The sequence below is a fragment of the Rhineura floridana genome, chromosome 4, assembly GCF_030035675.1.
Source record: "Rhineura floridana isolate rRhiFlo1 chromosome 4, rRhiFlo1.hap2, whole genome shotgun sequence".
NCBI classification, from domain to species: Eukaryota; Metazoa; Chordata; class Lepidosauria; order Squamata; family Rhineuridae; genus Rhineura; species Rhineura floridana.
The window spans coordinates 128,311,025-128,332,267 of record NC_084483.1 but is presented as its reverse complement, the minus strand read 5'-3'; the positions used below and the strand labels follow the sequence as shown (position 1 = coordinate 128,332,267).

Below are 21,243 nucleotides of genomic sequence, written 5' to 3'. Positions count from 1 at the left end.
TGGGTATACAGAGTAGTTTAGATTAGTGCTATAATAGTAGTAAGGGAGACGTTGCTGTCATTGCTCTAGAGAAATTACCATCTAAAGACAATCAGCAATTTGGATATAGAGTTTACTTCCACTGGGGCTCCAATGGAACAATCTGATGAAGTGGCAGTGACATAAGATAACAGAGATGTGAGACATTGGCACATGCCCTCTAAGTCTCCAGATGACATTCCTGGTCCTAGGGTACTGTACAGAACAGATTTGTGTGATTGTGAAAGTCTCCATTAGCTCTTCAGTCCCTGACTCTGCCAGACAATGGTGGTAGGACATGGTGATCAGAACTGTAGAACAGAAACAACTCATGACCATTTGCATACCTGAGTGTTTCAGAAACACTGCCAGCCTAAATGAGGCACAAGGGCAGAATTAAGAAAAATATGTCTGTGATTAGCTTTTTGCACAAACTAAACTATTGCCAAACACCGATTCCAAACACTGAACATATCACTCAATCTCAGTAATGCCAGCAAATTTATTCAACCATTTAGTTGCTTGTTTCTAAGTGAACTTGCTGAGCATTTCTGTTTTGTACTGTTCTTGAGGTGGTGAAACAGGCTGAGCTGATATTATGGCACAGAGTGTTAACAAACATTCCAAGTGCTCAGAGATCAAAGCCCATGGAATATGTGTAATCTACTTGGTGTGAGGGAAGATAAAATTGTTGGGTTGGCTGAGAATGAAATATTGTAGTTCAGAAATAGCTTTGTTCTGGCACACTAAAAACTGAAAAGATAAAACCACAGATTAGGGAAGCTAAGGAATAGGCACCCTAGAGGTAAGGTAACTGAAGAAAGAATGAAAACCAAGAAATAGAAATCTGATGGAAGAAGAGAATGAGGCTTGAGATAGGGAACTGAGGCAAAGATGAGAAGGTGCAGACTCTGTTTTACATATTGTTTTGAACTAATTAATCTTCTAGCTACAGACTTCTATATGGCTCTTATGAACTATATCTACTTAACTATAATACATTTTCTATGCCACAGACAGGAAAGCTTTAGCTTATACTCAGGATTATCTGAGGCTGTAGCAATTTTAAATATTGTGACCATTTTGTTATACTTGTCCCCTACCTTTTTATCCAGGAATCTGGATAATTATAATTATGAATTATAAACAGTCTGTTTTCAGTGCCTAAAGCATTCTGTCTGTATTGCCCGGGGATTTTGTCCTTTCAATAAAGTAGTATAAGAACTTCTTTATGTTTTCATTCATCCCCCCCTTTTTTCTTCTTCACAGCTGCAAAGGAAGTATAGCTTTCAAGAAATAGCAAGTTACTGATATGGAAGGGAAGCTAATTCAAATAATATCATGACCTAGATGCCTTTACAAGTGTACATTCTCCTTATAAGTTTAGTATAGAAATTCATGTTACATTTCATTGTTATTCTAAAGAATATTGTTAAGAAGAAAAAATGCCCTCATTTGTATGTTACTTTAAACCATAGTTAAACTAAACTATGGTTTAAAGGTGCACACTGGTGAAATCATGGGCACAGCTGGATCAGGCCAGTGGCCCATATAGTCCAGCATCCTGTTCTCACAGTGACCAACCAGTTGTCCATGGGAACCCCGCAAGTAGGACCTGAGCACAAGAGAACTCTCCCACCCACCCCTGTTTCCAACAACAAGTATTCAGGAGCATATTGCCTTCGACTATGGAAGCAGAGCAGAGCCATCATGGCCAGCAGTCCTCCCTGATTTTGTCTAATCCTCTTTTCAAGCCTTCCAGGTTGGTGGCCATCACTGCCTCCTCTGGGAGAGAGTTTCACAGCTCAACTATGCACTGTGTGAAGAAGTACTTTTATCTGTCCTGAATCTTTCAGCATTCAGATTCATTGGATGTCCATGAGTTCTAGTGTTATGAGAGAGGGAGAAAAACTTTTCTCCATGCCATGCATAATTTTATAAACTTCTATCATGTCACCTCTTACTCGCCTTTTCCCTAAACTAAAAAGCCTCAAATGCTGCAGCCTTTCCCTATAAGGGAGTTGCTCCATCCCCTTGATCATCTTGGTTGCCCTTATTTGAACTTTTTCCAACTCTACAATATCCTTTTTGAGGTGAGGTGAGCAGAACTGTATTCCAAATGCAGTCGCACCATAGACTTGTACAATGGCGTTATATCAGAACTTTTATTTTCAATACCTTTCCTAATAACCCTAGCATGGAATTTGCTTTTTTCACAGCTGCTGCACACTGGGTTGATGTTTCATCAAGTTATCGACTATGACGCCAAGGTCTCATGTCTGGTCAGTCACCGCCAGTTCAGACTCCATTAGCATATATGTGAAATTAAGATTTTTTTGCCCCAACATAATCACTTTGCACCTGTTTACATTAAATTGCATTTGCTATTTTACTTCCCATTCACTCAGTTTGGAGAGGTCCTTTTGGAGCTCTTCACAATCTCTTTTTGTTTTAACGACTCTGAACAATTTTGTATCATCAGTAAACATCAATCCCTGGGAAAATTCTGAAGCAGATTATAAAGCAGTTATTCTGTGTGCACCTTGAAAACAATGCAGAGATTACTAGAAGCCAACATGGATTTGTCAAGAACAAATCCTGGCAGACTAATCTTATTTTTTAATCGGGTAACCTCCCTGGTAGGCTGTGGGAATGCTGTGGACACAATATATCTCAGCTTCAGCAAAGCTTTTGACAATGTACCCCATGATATTCTGATTAGCAAGCTAGCTAAATGTGGGCTAGATGGAATAACTATCTGGATCCACAGGTGGCTACAAAATCGCACTTAAAGAGTGCTTATCAATGGTTCCTTCTCAAAGTGCGGGGAGGTAATGAGCGGGGTACAACATGGTTCAGTCCAGCGCCTAGTTCTCTTCAACATTTTTATTAATGACTTGGGCGAGGAGTTGCAGGGAGTGCTTACCAAATTTGTAGATGATACAAAATTGGGAGGAATAGTTAATACTTTGGAGGACAGAAACAAACTTCAAAGTGATCTTGATAGGCTGGGAAATTGGGCTAGGCTGGGAAATTGGGCTGAAAACAACAGAATGAAATTTAGCAGGGATAAGTGCAAAGTTCTAAGAAAAAGAAACCAAATGCACAGCTTTAAGATGGGAGATACTTGGCTCAGCAATACTAAATGTGACAAGGATCTTGGAATTGTTGATCACAAGCTGAATATGAGTCAACAGTGCAATGTGGCTGCAAAAAAGGCAAATGCTGTTTTAGGCTGCAGTAACAGTAGTTTTCAAATTTATTTATTTATTTATTTATTTATTGCACTTGTATACCACCCCATAGCTGAAGTTCTCTGGGCGGTTTACAGCAATCAAAAACATTAAAACAAATATGCAATTTAAAACATATATTTTAAAAACAATTTAAAACACAATTTAAAAATTTAAAACAATATAAAAACAATTTATAAAAAAAACTGCATGAAGTACTAGTTCTCTATTCAACACTGGCTAGTCTTGAGCACTGTGACCAGTTCTGAACACCACACTTTAAGATGGAAGCAGACAAACTGGAACAGGTTCAGAGAAGGGTGGCAACAAGGATGATCAAGAGACTGGAAACAAAACCCCATGAGGACAGACTGAAAGAACTGGGCATGTTTAGCCTTGAGAAAAGAAGAGTGAGGGGAGATATGATCGCACTCTTTCAAGAACTTGAAAGGTTTTCACAGAGGAGGGCCAGGATCTCTTCTTGATCATCCCAGTGTGCAGAACGTGGAATAATGGGCTCAAGTTACAGGAAGCCAGATTTTGAAGGCTGGATTTTGGAGGTAGCACAAAGCCAAACTGGCAGCATGGCAGGAGCTAGGGGAGGAGCAAAGCATATGCAATTTCATTAGCATGCAACAACATGCTGTGCATTCACCTTTAAACCATGGTTTAGTTTAACTATGGTTTAAAGTAATGTCCGATCTGAGCCAATACATTGCTTTTTGCAAATGAGAATGTAGGAAACGAATTCAGCCATTCCAAAATTGACAGAACATCGGTATATCAATGCATATAAAATCACATCCCAGCATTTTGTCACATTCTAGTCAGTATAATTAAGAAACAGAAGTCAGGACAGGGCTATTTTTAATGGTTTGTACTGACATCTAAAATAAACAGGTTGCAGTTAGAGGAAGCAAGTCTCTGTATCTTGCTCCATCTACTGAAGTTTGTATTGTTACCTCTATATGCGCCAACCCTGAATGCAGCTTTTAGGTTATTCATTCCATTCCTCCTCTTCCCCCAGGCTGTCAAGTTGTAGGACAGGGAGGAACCTGCAGGCCCAGATTTGGAAAATCAGCCCTTGCTCCATTTCCTGCTCTGCCTGAGGCAATGGACTCAGTGGTGGATGCACAGTTGAGGAGTGCAAAAGAAGTAAATGAGTAAATTGTGGAAGGGTTTTAACTCTCCATTCCCCACCCAGCCATCAACCTTAATGAGCATTGAGCTAGTGACATAAGAATTCACTTAGTCCAGCGTTTTGCTTCTCACAAGTAGCTTTGAAAGCCCTCAAGCAGACCATGAAGGTGATAATGGAGACAAATTCATGACTGTACCCAGGATCACATGCTTGGAGGCATATAGGCTCTGAATGTGGAGAGTTCTTCTTAACAATCATTCCCTCTGTTTCTGATGTTCAGATTCTGAGTGTCATTGCTTATGTGGCATGCACAACAGGAAGATATTGGCTAGCTTTGGGGAACCCCAAAGTTTGCAGAAATACAAAAAAAAATGAAAAAATCTAATGGAGGAACAGCAAACAGCCCAGTAAGGATTGAGCATGCTCAATGACCATAGAATACATACTAACTGTTGTGGGGAAATGGAAAGCTGGGAGGGAGAGGGAACATAGAGGAGGGCATGCCTGACTGTCTGGAACAGGACCGTTTAACACTACAACGTTTTGTTGCAGTCCAACTTGTTATGACTAATAGCTGTTGACAGACTTCTTCATAAATTTGTCTTATCCTTAAAAGTGCCAAATTTTGAACTACTTTGCATCACTAGTGATCCTCATTCCTGGTAACTCCAATAAATTGAATGGAATTATTTAGAATTACTATAAAATATTTTACCTTAGGCCTGAAACTGAAATCTTTTTGTGACTTGCCTTAGAAACTTTCTGTAGATACTTTTAGGTGACTTCTGTAATTGTTTCCAAATGGCGGGAGGATTAGTGAAGATGTCACCAAACCGTTAGGTGGTCTTGCTGGCCTTTCATCCTGCCCCAGTCAAAGGTAGGCCACATGGGCTCCTGTTTGCCCATCCTAAGTCAAATATATCTTGGCTGAATCCTTATTACTGTGAGTCTGAGTGAAGCAAAGGAAATTGTTCACAGGTATGTGAGAAGAAAATAAAATGGAGAAATGAAGAAGCACCCTTTATATGTTAGAATGCTAAATGCCTTTTGGAACTGAATTCAAATCTCATTTTAGGTTATAGCATGATAGAAAGAGAGCTAAAAGCAATAAAAATATCTATCCATATCTGTTTATCTATGTAGCAGTAGGGAAGAGCTGTGGCTCATTGCTAGAGGATCTGCTTTGTATGCAGAAGGTCCCTGGTTCAATCCCCGGCATCTCAAAATAGGGCTAGGAATGTCCCCCGCCTGAAACCCTGAAGAGTTGCTGCAAGTCCGTGTAGACAACACTGGGCTAGAGGGATCATTGATCTGACTTGATACAAGGCAGCTTCCTTTGTTCCTATGCATCTAATATGAGTAAATGCGAAATAAAAATGAGACAAGGGTTTTTAATCACTGTTCTGTGTATTTTCAACAATTTGAATTTAAATGTTTCTTTTCATTTGTTCTCAATTGTTTTCTTTCTGAAAGCATGTCTTTCTGATTTGTACTAAATTGGGTATTTTGCTTTGCTCACTTTTGAAAGTATTTGTTTTATTTTATACAGATAGCTTTATAGGAAGTAAATACACAGGGAAAACATTTCATGTGCTATATAGTCCATATTTCTCAAGAATAATACTACTGAATTAGAAGAGGAAGTGGGGCTAAGAGTACTTGGATTAAGATGGAAAATGACAAAAATATGTGTGAGGAATACGCACGTAGTAAATAACCTCTTTTTCTTAAAACGACTAAGGGAGAGAAGACTTCCTCAGACAATCTTTTGTCTATAATGTGTCTAAATGGCTGAGGCCAGCAGGGATTTGAGGAGACTGGGCATCCATTTGGGTGAGAGATATGTTCATTGGTATAATTATTATTGAGACCAGTTACAAGTCATTGACTCCAGTTTGTGTGAGCATTTTCACAGCGTTCTGTGGAGCTCCACCTAATATTGTAGTAGGTGGAGAAGACCCTGCTTGTGTAGGAGCTCTATATGCCCATCAGATCCCAACAAAGTGTTCGTTCAGGCCAACAAGAAATAAGAATTGCTTTACTGGATCAAATTCGGGTGCACCTAATTCAATATTACCTTTCCAACAGCAGCCAGGCAGTAGTCAATAGCTAAGACTTGACAAAATTCAGCTGCTAGTATTGCCACTGAGCTTCTAATTCCCTTAGTTGAAATCTGTGGTGCATTATAAGGCTTTGTAACAGGGAGGGGGAGGTACCAAGCCACCAAAATGAGTAAGAAACTAAAGAGTTCCAGTGCCCTGTTGAGACAAGTCATTTCTTAGTGCACACTCTCACTTTTCCATTAGCAAATGTAGTTCTTGGGTGAGAATATTCTGCCTTGCCCATGTCAAGAAGTATTTCTCAGCAACTCAGTAAACTTGTAGAACTAATAAGAGAAGTAACCACTTTAAAGGCTGCTTAGTATATGGCATACATGGGAAGGAAAGTTTTGTTTCATAAATGAAAATTCACATTCTGTTCTTTCCTGTGTGATTCACAGCTCCAACCTGTGAGACTTTAATAGGGAATACTTTAGGCTCATTCACATGTTAACATACTCTTGTCTATATTTTGAATTGGGTTTCTGCTACTTCTATGACAAATGTGTAAGTTGTGGTTAAAATGCTGGACTAGTACTGGGGAGGTCTATGTTCACCCACCCCCCAAGCCATGAACTTCACTGGATGATCTTGGACCAATCACTGCCATCACTCTTAGCCTAACCTACCTGAAAGGATTGTTGTGAGGATAAAATGGAGAGGAGGAAAACCATGTACTTTCAGCTCATTGGAGGAAAAGTGGAATATAAATATGTAATAAGAATAGTCCATTCAAGAAGACCCAAAACAATATGTTTATAAATCATAAATTATATTCAAAGCATCTGTTGCGTTTCACCTTGCACTGTCATTTGCAAAGTAATTGTTAATTGAATGGTCAGGTAGATTCTAGCTGTCCTGTAAAATGAAGTACATTTCAAGTGCTTGACCAGCGGCTCCCAAACTTTTTTCCCAACAGACCAATGGAAAATTGTTGATGGTCTTCATGGACCACTAAATGATTTTTTTGCTTGTTGTAGCAGTTCATTCATTCACGGAGGATCTGTACGATGACGAACCAGAAATCTTAGAATGCGAGGTGGAAGGTGCTCTTAAAATACTTGGAAGAAACAAATCACCAGGAATAGATGGCATACCAATACAGTTGCTACAAGTTACTGAGATGGAATCTGACCAAATTTTGACAAAAATCTGTCAACAAATACGGAAAACAAAACAATGTCACATAGACTGGAAGCGTTCAATATATATCCCAATTCCAAAGAAAGGGGATCCCAGGGAATACAGTAATTATCGAACTATTGCCTTAATATCCCATGCAAGTAAAGTAATGCTCAATCTCTGCAACAAAGGCTCTTACCATATATGGAGGGAGAAATGCCAGATGTTCAAGCTGGATTTAGAAAGGGAAGAGGTACCAGAGATCATATCACAATATGTTGGATAATGGAACGGACCAAGGAATTTCAGAAGAAAATCACCCTGTGCTTTATAGATTACAGCAAAGCCTTCGATTGAGTAGATCACAAAAAACTATGAAATGCTTTAAAAGAAATAGGGGTGCCACAGCATCTGATTGTTCTGATGCGCAACCTATACTTTGGAGAAGAGGCTACTGTAAGGACAGAACATAGAGAAGGGTGTGAGACGGGTATATTTTATCACCCTATTTATTTAAGCTATACGCAGAACATATCATACAGAAAGTGGGATTGGACCAAGATGAAGGAGGTATGAAAATTGGAGGGAGAAATATCAATAATTTAAGACATGCAGATGATACTTTACTTGTAGCAGAAACTAGTATTGATTTGAAATGAATGCTGATGAAAGTTAAAGAGGAAAGCACAAAAGCAGGACTACAGTTGAATATCAAAAAGAGTAAAGTAATGACAACAGAAGAGTTGTGTAAGTTTAAAGTCGATAGTAAGGATATTGAACTTGTCAAGGATTGGTGTGCCAAAAATAATGATTTGGCACAGTAATTAACCAAAATGGAGACAATAGTCAAGAAATCAGAAGAAGGCTAGGACTGGAAAGTAGCTATGAGATAACTAGAAAAGGTCCTCAAATGCAAAGATGTATCACTGAACACTAAAGTCAGGATCATTCAGACCATGGTATTCCCGATCTCTGTGTATGGATGTGAAAGTTGGACAGTGAAGAAAGTGGGTAAGAGAAAAAACTCATTTGAAATGTGGTGTTGGAGGAGAGCTTTGCGCATACCATGGACTGCAAAAAAGACAAATAATTGGGTGTTAGAAAAATTAAACGAGAACAATCACTAGAAGCTAAAATGATGAAACCGAGGTTATCATACTTTGGACACATAATGAGAAGACATGATTCACTAGAAAAGACGATAATGCTGGGAAAAACAGAAGGGAGTAGAAAAAGAGGAAGGCAGAACAAGAGATGGATCGATTCCATAAAGGAAGCCACAGACCTGAAGTTACAAGATCTGAAGAGGGTGGTTCATGACAGATGCTATTGGATGTCACTGATTCATAGTTGTAATCAACTTGAAGGCCCATCACACACACACACAGCAACTGTAATGCACTGTGCTAGATACTGGAAATTTTTTAATTGTATTTTATTGCTTTTATTTCTTATATTGTATTTTATTGTATCACAATTTGTATTCCATCAAATTCAAATTGTAATACAGTAAAATACAATTATAAGAAATAAAAGGAGCAACAAAAATACAACTGAAAATCAATATGAATATGTAATTTAGATATGCTGTGGACCACCTGAATAAAGCTTGTGGACCACAGTTTGGGCACCCCTGTACTAGACCATGTGGGCTGCTCAGATAGCTAGATACACACATACAGTGGAAGAGCAGTTAGCTAGCTAGCTACACACACAGAGAGAGTGAAAGAGCAGTTACATTAAAAAGTTCTAATCAAATGCCAAAAGGCCATCTAAACAATTACAATGAGAAAATATTTAACCGGTGGAGGATAGATAGGAACTAGGAGCGTCCTTGGTTTTATCTGCCTTGTGACCTAGGGCCTGAACATTTAGTTGTGAAGGCATCACTAATTATGTGCTAGTTCTCAAGGATGTATCAGAGTGCTGCAGCTAACACCCGATAATATTGCTCACTCCAGCGCTGGCACACTTCGACTGCTTAGTGCAAAAATCTCTCACAAAAGAGGTCCTTTTTTAAAAAAGGTAATTGCCTTTACATAAATTTAAATCTCATCCACACATGTCCAAAAACAAGAACTTTAAAAAGAGCTTATGTATGTTTATATTTGTTTTGTTGTTTGTTCGATGTTTTGTGTTTGGGAATTGCTTTTGTCTAGACCAGTGGCATTTTTTATGCAATTTTAAAATGAAGTTTGATTATTTTTAGACTCATCCCTTGTATAAAAGCTTTCACTGTATAAATCTATCTAGCTACCCAATAGATGTAGCAAGTAGTATTCCTTTCTAGTTGGATCAAACTGTAGAGTCTTTGTACCCAACTCATCATTGCGCTGTTCTTCAAAACAATTACTCTATTTGAAATGGTGTACAGGAGCAATTGACTAGATTTCTTCATTTACATTAATGATTTCTTCCCTCCAAATTTGTTCATTTCTGATTTATTCCTAAATCCATTCTTGAACTCTTCTAAAAAGCATGCTGTTTTCTTCCAGGAGACTGATACAATCTAGTATGTTTTCTTTAATGCGCTTCCTTTGTTCTTCTCCTGGCTCCTATTCTAAATTAGTTCATCTTGCCTTTCTCTGTCTCTTCACTTCCATTTCTTCCTCTGTTATTCCCCTCCTTCCTTTTTTCATTGTTAAGTTCTTTCTTCCATATCTCTACAGCTGTCCTGCCCTCTAAATTGCTACCCCATGTTTGTTCACATTTCTTTGGTTTCCAAGCATTGGTTCAGTTTTGTATTCTCTCCTTGAACTCTTACCAATGTAATTTTAATTCTGTGTAGTCTGTTGGAACTAAACTCAAGAAACTTAAGGTTTTACCTCTCCATTTTTCTTGTGCTGCTCATCAGTCCATCCTCCCTGACTTCTTTCTTTCTTTGGCTCCTGTGAATATACATACTGCTAAACCAGGATTAGCAGTATGAGGATAAACTTTAATGTGCCTGCGTAAAGTGTGTGAGTGGCAGGAGGACATCTGCTGAGTTTAATTTCATTTTTAAAGAATATAATCTTAGTGTTATGTTCAACCCAGGGATCCTGATTTAATATGATCTCTGGTCAGTTTCATACTAAATCAGCTATAAACCATGTGTTATGAAGCTGTCTTATTAAAGTAGCTGAACTTGTTTAAAACAAGGTTCCGTTGTTAACACCAGGCTGAGATTTGTTGAAAGCGAAACTAAACTCAGCAGAAGTCCTCCTTCCATGCAGGGTGGAGGGGAAATGTGTGAGCCTGACATTTCACTTGTGTTCATCAGTACTCATTCACATAGCTAAGCCATGGTTTAGCTGTATGTGTGAACCAGAACAATGTCAACTTCTGATTCACCACCTTTTTCTTTAGCCAATCTTCTTTAGTTTCTTCCTTGATGCGGTCTCAGTGTTTTGCCATGCGTTCTTCATGTTGCCCTCTGTTGTGGGTGCTCTCAGTCTTGTTCACCTTATTTATTACATTTACTTTTAAATCTGCTTTTCCATTCCATTCTGTGTGGGTTAATGCTAGCCTATGTCTCCATAGCTCCAGTTTTCTCAACATTTTCTCTTGAAGGGCTTACATTAATCTCTGAACTTAGACAAGAAGAAGACCTCTTATTTTCATTGAGTCCTCATACATTTTGGTCACTGTTGAAAATATCATTACTTCCCAGTCTCCTGGGGAAACACAACTCTGAGAACCCTTTGATTTATCCTTCCTTCTTTTTCTGTCCTCTCCATCTAGGACTTGTTAAATGTTGTCACTTCCTAAAAACTTCTAAAACATCTCTCTCTCTCTCTTGCATCTGTTGCAAACAAACCCCACTCATTCCTTTCCCATCTCTTACCTAAACTGCAACAATCTTAATTTTCACATTTATCTGATATTGTTGTGGTTTTGGTTTTTTTTAATTCATTCAATTTAAATTACATAACTTGTTGAGTTCTTGGGTTGTTAGTGGTGTATAGGTTTTGGGAATTGTATGAGAACACCTTAGAGTTTCTTTTACCTCTATTTGTAGAATGTTTGTAGAGCACAGGAGGAAGGAGTAGAATAGGGGATGCTTCTCAAGAGAGGTTTATTGTTTACAGAGTAACAGTAAAATAAATGGCCAACATGTGGCACTAACTCAGGAAGACTAATATGCTGTTGTCTCTTTGTTCAGCTGGCTTGTGCTTAAATTAAACAATCTGTTGTAACAAAGATGTTTGTAGTGGTTCTTACATGCTTACATACTCAGGATGCAGCAGTCTTGTGAAGAGTTGTAATAGGAAACCCAGACTTGATAAACTTAATTTATTAAATGGTTTCCAATGGACTTGTTCTTATTTTACTACTTAAAATTGTTTAAAGATTCAGGTGGTTCCTCTGAATTACTATAATTTTAAAATTATGGCACCCCAGCCTTTGGAATACACAATTCAGGATCAAACCAGGTATGCACCTAAGCCTTTCTGCAAAATTTGATGCTGCCCTGATGTGTTAATAACTATACTAATATTATTGGTTTACATGGCATTCTTTAATGTAAAAGAAAACATCTGTTTAAAAGAAAACATTTGTGATGACCACATACAATATAATCTCTATTTTGAAATACTAATCACACTTGCAGTCATGTTTCATTTATTCTTTCTTTCCAACTTGTGATCAAGTCTGTGTGCATGTCATGATTTCATGGAAGTCCAAAGAGAACTTTCCAGTTGTCCTTACCCATATGGTTTGCAATATTTCACAGATGGACTGCAGCCATGTGAGATGGCACCATGGAAAAGTGGCTCTCACCTTGCTCATGGATGGTGTGAAGAGGGCTCATACATCTCACCAGGCATCTCATCTCTTCATATGCTACATAGGAAATGCTAAAAGACAATGAGTTACTTGCACTTCCTTTATTGCTGCTTCCTTTTAACATCTCCCTAAGCTAAGGCTCTGGGAAGTGTGGATGCTTTATTCCCAAAGTATACAAACCCAACCCTTTGGGAGTTTCGCTATCCTATATTTCTACACTGGATGTTCAGAATATTAATAAAAGAATGAAAAATAGTAGTTTCTGTATGCCAAAGGACATTTCCATATAGCATTTCCCCATCAGCTGGAAGAGTGTTTACAGCAACAAACTAGAAGGGGGGGGGAACTGGCACTTACCAGAAATGTTGGTATTAGCACTGGGGGTGGGATAAATGCTACAATCGCTTCACCACCTCATATCAATTACTACCATATTCCAATGACTGCTCATGTGGGCTGATTTCTGCTAGTCATTTGGGCTAGCGGCAGCCAACACTGGAATAATCACAGCTTCCATATAGATTGCAAATGATTGGGTGCTATTAGTCATATGCTCTAAATTCACCCCCTCCCAAAAAAAACATTCTGGAATCTCATTTCAGGAGCAACTGCTTTAATTTGCAAAAGGGCAAATTCAATTTTTTGTTAAAATGTCTTGAATTTGATACAGCATTTTTCCTCCATGAAAGAGAAAACCTAATTTATCTGATTGTTGGTTTTTTAATCCTTCTGTTCAGTTTGCATTTGTATAGTTTTCTACAGAAAGATTAATAATAATAATAATAAATAATAGAGGAATCAATCTGAAAATGTATTTTGAATACTAAGTGTAGATCCTGTTTACAAATCTTCTAGCAACATCCAAAGATGGAAAAATAGAGTAAAATAATTGGAACATAAGTTCTCAGTTCACATTTGCTGGAAATATAATATCTAGTGCATATGTTCTGGCCCCATTGTTTACTTTTCTTTTTTATACTATAGAAATAGGTGTACCTTAACTAATCTGATGTATTGCAAGATTCAGGATTATCTTAATTCAAAATGTGATTTATCCCAATTTTGGTCAGTTAGAGCAGTGCTTTATTCATGAAAGGTTCTTAATTCTTTGAAACCTGACTTTTTCAGCTGAAGAAGTTAAACAAGCACCATAAATTAGTTTGTTCTCTGTATGTGTTATATGCTTTTCTGCTTTCAAGCAGATAAATTTAAAAAAGAGTTGTATTTAAGCAATTAGTCATAAAATTGTCAATTTTTGTGTATGTTCTGAGCAACAGAAATTTGTTTTTCCCCTCATTTTCATGATAGAGTAGAGATTCTTGGCTGCACTCTATGGACACCTGCCAGCCTCCAATTTATCATACGAGTAAACATGTGAAGATCCAGCAAGAAACTGAGCAAATGTTTCCCAAGGTAGGTGAGAAACCCTTAGGCCTTCATGACCTTTAAAATTGGTGAGATTATGGAGCAATTAGAATTCTGGTACTCCCTATAATACAATTATTCTGGCATTGGAGGACAATCCGTTAACTTAGATATGATCAGTGTTCAAAACACTACTTTACTATGGCAACAAATGTAGAGTTTAGTGGAATACTTGGTACATAGAAATTATGAGAAGTACCAACTAATATTTTGAGCCATAATTCTCTCTGTTTTGCAGACAATTTTTTATTTGCCCAAAACTGCCAAAATCTTTAATGCACTGAAGACTAGTGCCTCTGGCAGAATTCAGTCTAGAACCTGTTTATTTAGGGTTTCATGTCTCTTAAGAATTTTTCAGTTTTGTCAAGTCATAGCCTGATCAGATCGTGACTGAGAGGGCCTAGCATGGGATATGCGAGCAGCTGGCTCCCATAGAGAGCACAAAGAAAGGTGGCTTCTGGGAGAAAGTTACATACCTTGTAACTTTCCCATATTACCATTTGTGTGCTACTGTTGCAGTCTGAATGTATACACATGAAATCATAATACTTAAACAGGATGAACTAATAACAAAAAAATTAGAATGTTTTATGGTTTCAATCCTATTGTCCCTGGAGGGCATCCAAGGGGCCATAGGATTTTCCAGATCTCCCTTTCTGCACACTGAGACGGACACACATAGGTAGAGCAGGTGGTCTAGCATAGAGGACACCTTATTGCATCCACTAAAAATTTTGCAGGTCTCCATCCTCCATCATTGGCAGGAGGGGAAAAGCAGCATGTTGGGGGGAAATTGCAGGGGGTGCAATTTCCCCCACAGAACAGTGACATACTCCTTTTTCCTCCAACTACCTTCTGCCCTGGTCTGCCCGTCTCAGGATTTAGCTGTTCCTTCAGTTTGGATTCTCATTCCCCTGCACCCTTTAGACTGTAGCTCTTTAATATGATATACCCCTTGCTCATTTGAATTTCCCCTTGTTCTCAGCAGGCTTTGTCCCCCTGTTTGCATATTTTCTTTCTCCATTTATATGTGCTCGCATATCTCCCTTTATTCCCCAACATCACTCCTTTTTTTTGACAAATCTTATGGCTCTTCTTGCTTTTTTTGGATGTAGAGAATTCTACTATTCTCTCAAGAAGCTCAATGAGATAAAACTAGTTGGATACTTAAGAAAGTGTAGGCCTCCACTCAGGCCTTTCCTTCATGGGTATAATGGACCTGCAGAGGGAGCGCCTTCCCTTGACCACTGCATATTTTTTGGAAAGCCTGAAAGAGGCTTCTGTGTGCATATGAAGAATACACAGAGGTCAGTAGGTGAGGCCAATGGGCATGATCCTACTTCCCCTCTCTACACATTCAGTGTATACATGGAGAGATAACAGGGGTTTAGAGGTCTCTTAATAAACATAATTTAAAAACTGCTATCCTCTCTAGTGAATTGTTACGTCTGCATAAATAGCAGTATTTAGCCCTGGCTTTCAGATTAGTTCACAGAAGTTACTAGATCCACAAATATGTTTAGTAGCCAGCTGCCCACACATACATTTCTTAGTCATTTTTTGGCAAATTGATGACCTGAAAGGAGGGGAAAAAATCCAACTTTCCCAGTTTCATTGTCTAGGTGCCTCTTACTCACCAGAGGCAACCAGACAAATAGCTTTGTAAACAAGCCTGCACTAGCTATGCAAAGATTTATTTTATAATCTATAGATTTTAATTGCTCTCCTTAATCTGTTATAATGATTATCTGTACTTGTTTTGTACTAACCTCTAGAAATGGCTGGTTGAATGAAATTCCTTCTACAAATAACTTTTTCATAAGGACTCAAGCGCATCATTTGGGAACACTTTTTATTTCATTCTATTACGTAACTGACCAAAATAAGAGACTTATTGTAATAAAGTAGACAGTGTGTGAGGCTCAAAGTTTAGCAGCATTTGGCAGAGAGGAATAGAGGTGGTTCAAAACTAAGATTTTGTTTCTCACAAGTCAATGTTAACATTTAGTTGCTCAAACAGAGAAGATCATTACTTATTCTTAGTGCATGGGTAAATAAGGATAAGTCTGGCAGTCAAGGGGAATGGCTAAAGGAATGACTCATGATAATATTTTACTCTTCTGACATTTGAGAATCATATTTGCAATATTTCACAGAAAGATGTAGATCCAACATAGAATTTACCCTATAGCCTCCCTCACACACACACCCCTCTTTGCTGTGTGGTCCAAGGCTTGGCATTCATGCAATTCCTCCTGGAGGCATTTTGCTTTTTAGTTTGGATAATTTAGTTCTATACTTTTTCTTCTGCAAAAAAATAAATAAAAATAAATGCATTATCAAATTTATAACACATAAAATACAAATTTACATTCTAAGACCAAAAGCAAGATTAGCTGGCACAGAAAACTGATATGTATGCCAAAATAAAATACATACTTCCTTGGATTCAGAGTTCTTGTGGGAGGAACGTTCCCACTGGAGGAAGGGGGCAGAAGTGATTTTTGCTGATTCCTCCTTCTGTCTAAAGGCCCCTCTGCCCCCCTCAGCTGTTCTAGAGGGTTGAGAGTTTGATTCCAATTGATTTGGCCCTCATTATTCCACAGTTTACCAGGCCTACTTTTATTTCCTGCCTATAAACACTTCCTCCAATTGTGATAGTGTGCTGTTCTTTTGGGGTGTTAAGATTGTTAAAGTAATAGATGTTAAATAAGTATGTATGTCATTCCCCCCCCACCTGTACACTGATAACACATGCCAATTTTTTTAAAAGGTGGGGACTTCATTGTATAACTATGGAATAATACTATAATTACATTACTGCCCTGAAATGAACAGTGGAGACCTTCTTGCCATCCTGGTGGTAGTTGCAGTTTGCTACATGGTGACAAGAGATAAGCCCTTATCTGTAGTGGTGCTCCATTTACGGCACAGATGGCTGTTGCATTATTTGGCTTCCAGCAACATAATCAGTTTACCCAGGCCTTTGATGAAAGTTAATCGGATTGTCCAAGGTCCTATGGCTATTATGAGCTGCTGCTCTTTTTTGTTTGTTTGTGGGGGATTTTACGAATTTTGGTTGCTTTGTTGTAGGCAGAGGTGTAGTCATCCAGGGTCTCAAGGGGTCTTAGACCCCTTACATTTTTAGGAGCCAGGTCCTAGCAGGGTCCCTATGTCTCCAGCATCCTATGAGCCGGTCAGAATGAAAGGGAAGTGTGTTGGCCACTGAGAAGAGCCTTCTAACATGCTTCCTTGTCCTTTCCTGCTTTGTCTTAACCCAGCAGCGAAAAGCCCCCAAAGGGAGAGAGAGAGAGAGAGTAAGCCTATGCAGCCAGCAGTTTTACAGAAGTCTGTGCTTTTCTTTATTGCTGTGGGACTTTCTGAGTAAGTTATGTAGGCCCAATGAGTGTCAGTTGCCAGCAAGCCTTTATTAGGTCCTCCTTCAAAAAGCCAAGACAAGTTGTAGAGCAGCCTTTCCCAACCAGTGTGCCTCCAGATGTTGTTGGACCACAACTCCCATCAGCCTCAGCCACCATTTCTAATGGCTGAGGCTGATGGGAGTTGTGGTCCAACAACATCTGGAGACACACCGGTTGGGAAAGGCTGTTGTAGAGAGTGAGAATACTGTAATTGAAGAAGAGATAGTGAATCCTGATGATAGCATCCCATCTACATCATCAAGCCGTTTGGTAGCAGTAGGAAATAAATGTGCAGACACTGAATTCAGTAATTCAGACAATATTTCTGACAGTGATAGAGAAGCAGAAAGCAGTATTAAAGCCTGGCCAGATTATCCTATAATCTTAGAGGGTTGTATAATTCTAGAAGGGGGCATGGCTGTGAGAAGGAATGGCTGTGACTATCATGAAGGGACCATAGGTTTTATAATTTTAATTGTGTTTTATTGATTGTTTAATGTTTGTATACTATCTTGGGATCTATTTTGATGAAGGGTGGTTTAGCAGGTTCATAAATAAGGAAAGGAGGTGCCTGTTGATTGAGATTTTATGTGCACAGGTGCTTTGTTTTGTTTTTGAAAGGCTATATAATGAAGAAGGCAGAGGAACACTGAAAAAAATTCAAGAAGGTTGGGGACATTGTGGCACAGTTAACACCTGCTTTATTAGGTATGGGATAAGGTGTGGACTACACTAGTTTTTGCCACTATTTTGGGGCACAAATCATGCAAGAAACCTTGGCTTATACAAATCCAGCCAGTGTGTCAAATAGAGTGTATCTCTTACAGATATACTCCCTCTTCCCACAATTTGTAGCATAATGAAGCTGTGGTCTAGATTCCAGTTCACAGCACTGCAGTACAGTTGGCAAGATGGTGCAAGCTAACCAGAGCTGTGTATTCCACAGGCCTCCAGGGGGGTATGGATGCAATCAGTGATGGGAAACAGGCAGCACAAACAACTAATAGAGTGGAGGCGATCACGTCCTTACCTTCAGGCTTTCAAACAGATGAATCTTGAACAAAGAAAAAGTGCCTTTGGTGAAAGTGAGCAAAATACTGTTGTCTTGGTAAATTATTTTGAAGTGGGCGCTGCTTCATACACTACAATTTCCTACACAGGACCAGTGCAGGTGTAATATGGTCAGTATTCTGAATGTGAAGAGCAGACCCCATATCACGTTTCCCTTATTATCTTTCACCTCTGAAATAAGAACACTAGCAAAGTTTGCTTTTAACCAGGGTTCTAAAATCAACTTCAAACTATGGTTTCAATTTCTGTCTTACAACAAACTATGGTTAAGGTTGGTGCCTGTGTACTCTCAATTATGGCAAAGCCCAGCTCATTCTCAGTCCATTAACCATGGTTAGGGAATGGGCTGCATTACATGGTTAAGGGATGAGCCTGTGTAGCCCACAAAGCTGAATCTCTAGGTAGAGTATTTTTACATTTTAAATAGATGACACATTCTAACCTTTCATCTGCTTAGAGATCTTGCGTATTAAGCCACATAAAATACATATATACATAAATCCATTGTGCTTTTATAAACAATTAGATATAACTTTATATGGTGCCTTTATCTTCAGAACAATATTATCTGAAATAAGTTGTTAATGGTTATAATGCTATTACCCAAACATTTTAACTCACTGGTTTTTATGCTCCAGCCTGGTTCAGAGGAGCGCACACTCACGATATTCAATCTGCCACCAAATCACAGCAGCCAGTAGATGTTATATACAGTAGGGCCCCACTCATACGGCGGGTTACATTCCAGACCCCTGCTGTAAAGGGAAAACCGCTGTAAAGCGGAACCCATTGAATAGAATGGCGTGTGATGCCCGAAAACCGCTGTAAAAGCGGAACAAGCGCCGTATGAGTGAGGCTTTAGTCTAATTGTGTCTAATTGAGACCAGTGTATTAGCGAATCGCTGTAAAGTGAAGCACTGTAAAGCAGGGCCCTACTGTATATTGTAAAATCAGGAATACTTCCATTCTGAATGAAACATGAACACCTCAGTTCAGTTAAAATCAGCAGTTATTGTCTCTTTGAAAGCAAAGAGTCCTGTTAGTCATGACTAACTTGTTCCATTGGTTTCAGTGAGGCATGTGGTATAATTTTATGTGCATTTACTTTGAAGTAACTCCCACTGTTTTCAGTGGAGCTTACTCCCTAGTAAACATGTTTATCACAACTAAATTTATCTAGATTGTTAGCAAGGTGTGCTAGGTCTGCAGAAAGTAGATTTTTGTCTGCTTTCCCTCCTTCATTAAACAGCTGAGCCAACCTAAACTACGTGGAGTTATAATTAGGATAAAGCATTTGCTGGATGAAGTTGAGTAGAAAGTAAAAGTCTTCACTGTGATGTGACTCCACTTCTGTGCCTAATTAAAGGCTCAAAGCATTTTTAAAAGCTGTATAAGGTGAATCATTTCAGTAAACAGCCTTTGACGTGAAAAACCAACACCTTTGCAGTGGGAAGAATACCTTTCCAAACAAAGAGAGGTGGCCTTCTGCAGTAGGCTCTCTTTCTTTAGCAGCACAGCATGGGGTGCCAGAAAAATCATTAACAGGCTCATCCTGCACTTTTCCCTTTTCCACACCTGCATACCACGATCCCTGCTGCTGTAACTTTATGGACCATGAGGAGACAGGTTTGACGCCATGAAACTCAGGGTAAGCTGACAGCTGCAGAACTGCAGACACTAAAATGTAAAGAGGAGAAAGGAGAGGGATCACCTTTGAAGTCTAAAAAAGAAATGACTTTGACCACTTCCTTTTTCAATTAGCTATCTCAGGTACATTAAGATATTAGCCACTAGGTCATTTTTTTTCCATTTTCTTTTTGGAAGTGGGCAGAATACAGTAGATAAATGTGGATTATTAAGCTTTTTTAAAAAAATCTTCTTTAAAATGTTACCATACACTGGTGAAGGAAAGGGGATATTCCTAGCTAAAAACAAATTCTGTGTCCAACAAGAGCTCCATTGATTCAACATTAAAGCAGAAGGTGGAATCACATGCAGGAAACTCATACTTAGTGTTTCTAAAGCAACAGTAACTCCCCAGAATTGTGCACACTTGCAAAAGCAGAAATGGGGAGTGTGTGTGTATGTTTAAGATTCATAGTCTATTTTACTCCATTCCATGGGCTAATTCTATTTTGTTTTGATGTGTTTTAAGAAATTGATGGAGGTGGGACCTGCGCTTGACGAGTCCTGTTTATCATGAGTGAAATTAATTTGATATATCAAAAATGTATGTGGGTTTAAAAACTGGGGTGCATTAAGGGATGATAGACTGGAACTCCTTTTTAAGTTGATACAAAATTGGTAAGAGGGTGGCATGAAGTGATTTTATATGAGCTTAATACTCAAAATAAACTACATGGTCACTTGTGCATGTAACTAGAGGAAAGCATTTTTGGACTGTAATCCTACACCCACTTACCTGGGAGTAAGCCCCATTAAACTGAATGAGACCTATTTCTGAGTAGACATACAGAACTGTATGTTAAATTAACCATCTAAATACAATGGCCATGATCCAGCCAAAGCTAAGCACTCTTATGTCTTATTAATTTCCTTGGAAGAGAGTTAAGCATGTGCGGAACTTCCCCATTGAGATCAATGATACTCTGGCTAGATTGTGCTCACAGTATTTCTGAAACATCACATTTACTAACCTGGCAATCAAAACCCTGGCTCAGTATTAATGGGGCATAATGGAGTGGCAGGGCCACCACTGCATCTTCAGCCCTGTGGCTTACACCAGCTGGGTCAGAAGGCAAGGGAGGCAGCCTGGAGCTGGCATAGTGATTGGTGAGTGGAACGGGGATCTCTGTGGGTGAAGACCGGCAAGGCTTGGCAGAGGGATACCGCCACCCAATCCAACCTCTCTACCTCCCAGACTCGTGCAAAGGGATTTGGACGGCAGCTTAAGACAATTTTTTTAAAAATCACAAAGATCATCA

General features: G+C 38.8%; 1 protein-coding gene across 1 annotated transcript in view; it reads left to right on the top strand.

Moving 5' to 3' along the window:
* Positions 1-21,243, top strand: part of LOC133384439 (uncharacterized) — a 44,168-nt gene that overhangs the window by 6,911 nt on the left and 16,014 nt on the right. Inside the window, exon 2 of the mRNA XM_061626376.1 lies at positions 13,692-13,796. Within this exon, the coding sequence (XP_061482360.1) occupies positions 13,716-13,796 (81 nt within the window). The 5' untranslated portion in view covers positions 13,692-13,715. The remainder of the gene's footprint in view (positions 1-13,691; positions 13,797-21,243) is intronic.